This window comes from Bombyx mori, chromosome 12 (genome assembly GCF_030269925.1).
Source record: "Bombyx mori chromosome 12, ASM3026992v2".
NCBI lineage: Eukaryota > Metazoa > Arthropoda > Insecta > Lepidoptera > Bombycidae > Bombyx > Bombyx mori.
Window position 1 is genome coordinate 2,315,361 of NC_085118.1, and position 3,299 is coordinate 2,318,659.

The 3,299-nt window shown below is 41.6% G+C and overlaps 1 protein-coding gene across 1 annotated transcript; it reads left to right on the plus strand.

Moving 5' to 3' along the window:
* Positions 1-554: 554 nt before the first annotated feature.
* Positions 555-2,912, plus strand: LOC134199794 (uncharacterized). Its single transcript, XM_062671321.1, has one exon. It carries the CDS (start codon positions 669-671, stop codon positions 2,778-2,780), a length of 2,112 nt encoding a protein of 703 aa, XP_062527305.1. The 5' UTR covers positions 555-668; the 3' UTR covers positions 2,781-2,912.
* The last annotated feature ends 387 nt before the right edge of the window (positions 2,913-3,299 follow it).

Below are 3,299 nucleotides of genomic sequence, written 5' to 3' on the forward strand. Positions count from 1 at the left end.
TTTTAAATTGAATAGCAATTTCAAAAAATGTATTTTATATATGCAAATTGCTTAATTAGGAATCGATAAGTATAAATCTATTTATTTTAAAGAGTGATTTGAAGACATTCGTAATAAAATGCTACAAAGCTCTCCTCGTAAATATACTCTTATATTTGCAAAGGAACAATAATCGTTGCGATGCGAATACTATCTATGTAATACGATTATTTTGAATTAATTTTCGAATTAAGTCAATTTCGATGTAAAAGTGCTTCGGTAAGCCAAGAGAACCCGTGGTTATGGGTTTGTTGGGAGAGATTTTAGTCGGTTCAACTCTAGCAAAGCGCAACTCCCGTGATTTTCTCTAAACAAAAAAATAGGCACCGGCAATTCCTTAAAACCGGACGGATGTGAATTTGTTTAGCCATATGGAAAAATCATATAATAGAGCCCACGAGCCCTCCCATCAGTCAGGATTAAGCCAGAAAAGACCCTCGATGCTACTATCAGTAAGGTTAGCAAACAAAAGAGGGTAGTTAGTAAACGCCTTTCACCTTAAATGAGGGCATTGTTTAACTAGTGTGGCCGCGTGGCGGACAGTAGTAAACGTAAAAATACATTATGATGTTTTCTGGTCAGATCATTTTCCATTGGAGGTCGAATGTAATCTTGAAAGAGTTAGATCCATGACTATTCCGCCTAATATTAGTAATGTAAATAAAATTATATGGGGTGAACGCACAGGAGATCAAATTGATATGTATTTTAAATATTGTAATGATAAATTGAAATTAATAGATTTTCCTCTAGAATTGAACAAATGTTGTGATAAAATGTGTACTAATGTGAATCATCAATCTGTTATAAATAATTTTTATATGTGTATTATTAATGTTTTAACTGAAGCCTCTATTAACTGTTATGATAATTTTAGTAATAAGTGTGAAATAACCCATAGGGGTATTCGACCATTGATTGGGTGGAACAAGCACGTCCGCAGTGCTCACCGGGTGGCTAGACAAACTTTTCTTTGCTGGGTGTGGAACGGGAAACCTCGGAAAGGAACTGTGTATAGGGATATGGTGGAATCGAGAAAAATATTCAAAAAACAGCTTAAATTTTGTCAAAACCATCAGGAACAAATAAAAATGAATATTCTTGCCACAAAACACGAACAAAAAGACTTCCGAGGTTTCTGGAAACAAACAAGGAGATTGAGTCCAAAAGCTGGTATCCCGGTGAGCATTGATGGCGAGTGTGAGCCTGTGAGGATTGCTAATCTGTTTAGAAACCATTTCAGGGTACAATCACCCGGTCAGTTAAGTAGAGGTGCTGATGCTGGGGTGGTGGACCCGAGTCGACCCTCGCATGTACCACCTCGGATAACAACGAAGGAAATAACTAAAATTATAATGAATATGACTAAGGGTAAGTCTCCCGGTCATGACCACCTCAGCATTGAGCACTTTCAACACGCCGGTCCGCATTTACCTAGATTGCTAGCGCTCTTATATACCTTCTGTATCAGACATTCGTATCTGCCCGGGGCGTTAATGAGAACGGTCGTTGTCCCGATTTTAAAAAATAAAACAGGCGACGTATCGGATCGTAACAACTATCGGCCGATCTCCCTGGCAACCATAACTGCTAAGGTACTCGATGCAGTGCTCGAGCGGCAGGTGAGTGATCATCTTACATTAAGTGATGCTCAGTTCGGTTTTAGACCGATGTTATCTACAGAGTGTGCAATCCTGTCGCTAAAGCATGTGGTGGGATACTACACGGAGAGGAATACGCCTGTTTATGTAGTGTTTCTCGATCTTTCGAAGGCTTTCGACCTAGTCAGGTACGACTTGTTGTGGGGTAAGTTGAGGCAGACGGGCGTACAGGGACCTTACGTGGACTTGTTCTCCCATTGGTACGAGTATCAGACCAATCAGGTAAGATGGTCAAACACACTTTCGGAGGAGTACAGGTTGGAATGCGGGGTGAGGCAGGGGGGCTTAACCTCACCGGCGCTTTTCAACCTGTATATTAATGAGTTGATCGAGGCACTCGGTGAGGCACGTGTCGGCTGCTCGATTGATGGTCACTGTGTGAACAGCATCAGTTACGCTGACGACATGGTGCTGTTGAGCCCATCGATCGGTGCTCTCCGGCGGTTGTTGTCCATCTGTGAGAGGTACGCGGAATCTCACGGGCTCCGCTATAATGTTAAAAAAAGTGAACTGCTCGTCTTTAAGGCAGCAAAGACAAAACCGAGTTATGTGCCACCAGTGACGCTCGGAGGTACTCCACTGAAGAGGGTTACTGAGTTCAAATACCTTGGCCATATTGTAACTGAGCACCTTAAAGATGATGCAGATATTGAAAGGGAACGGAGAGCGTTGGCTGTCCGCTGCAGTATGCTGGCCCGCAGGTTCTACCGTTGTACCGCACAGGTTAAGGTAACCTTGTTCAAGGCGTTTTGCCAGTCCTTATATACCTGTACCCTGTGGGTTCGATATGCGCGGCGGACATACAATGCTCTCCGAGTGCAATATAATAATGCTTTCAGGATGTTGTTGGGGCTCCCGCGGTACTGTAGCGCATCAGGTATGTTTGCGGATGCTCACGTGGATGACTTTTCATCAATCATCCGCAAACGAACGGCCTCACTGATGCGTGGGGTTCGTGCGAGTACTAATAATATCCTGATGGTTATAGGTAATAAACCCGAATGTGCTGTTTTGAGACACTGGGTTCATATACATACCCATATACCAGGTGCCTCAAAGCAGCGCAGATTTATGAATTAAATGTATAAATGTTTTAATTGCTAATTTTAATTTTAATTTTAATTTTACTAACCATAGTTCTAAGTATTATTCAACTTACAACATATGGACTTGAGAGGGTCTGAATTAAATGAATTTTATTTATTTATTTATTTTATTAACCATGCATAAGTCCATTAATTTTTTTGCAATAATTTAGTACTGGTGGCAGGTCCTCATTTGAGTCCGCACGCGTAGGTACCACCACCTTGCCTATTTCTGCCGTAAAGCACTAATGCGTTTCGGCTTGAGACGTGGGGCAGCCGTTCTGACTTTACTGAGACCTTAGAACTCATATCTCAAGGTGGGTGGCGTATTTACGTTGTGGATGTCTATGGGCTCCAATAACCACTTCACACCAGGTTGGCTGTGAGATCGTCCACCCAACTATACAATAAAAAAATAAAAATAAAACTTCGCGCGTCAACTGAATTATCATTGTGATAGTTGCACTGCGCTGAGCGTACATAATACGCGATATTTAAAACAAACAAAGTTCAA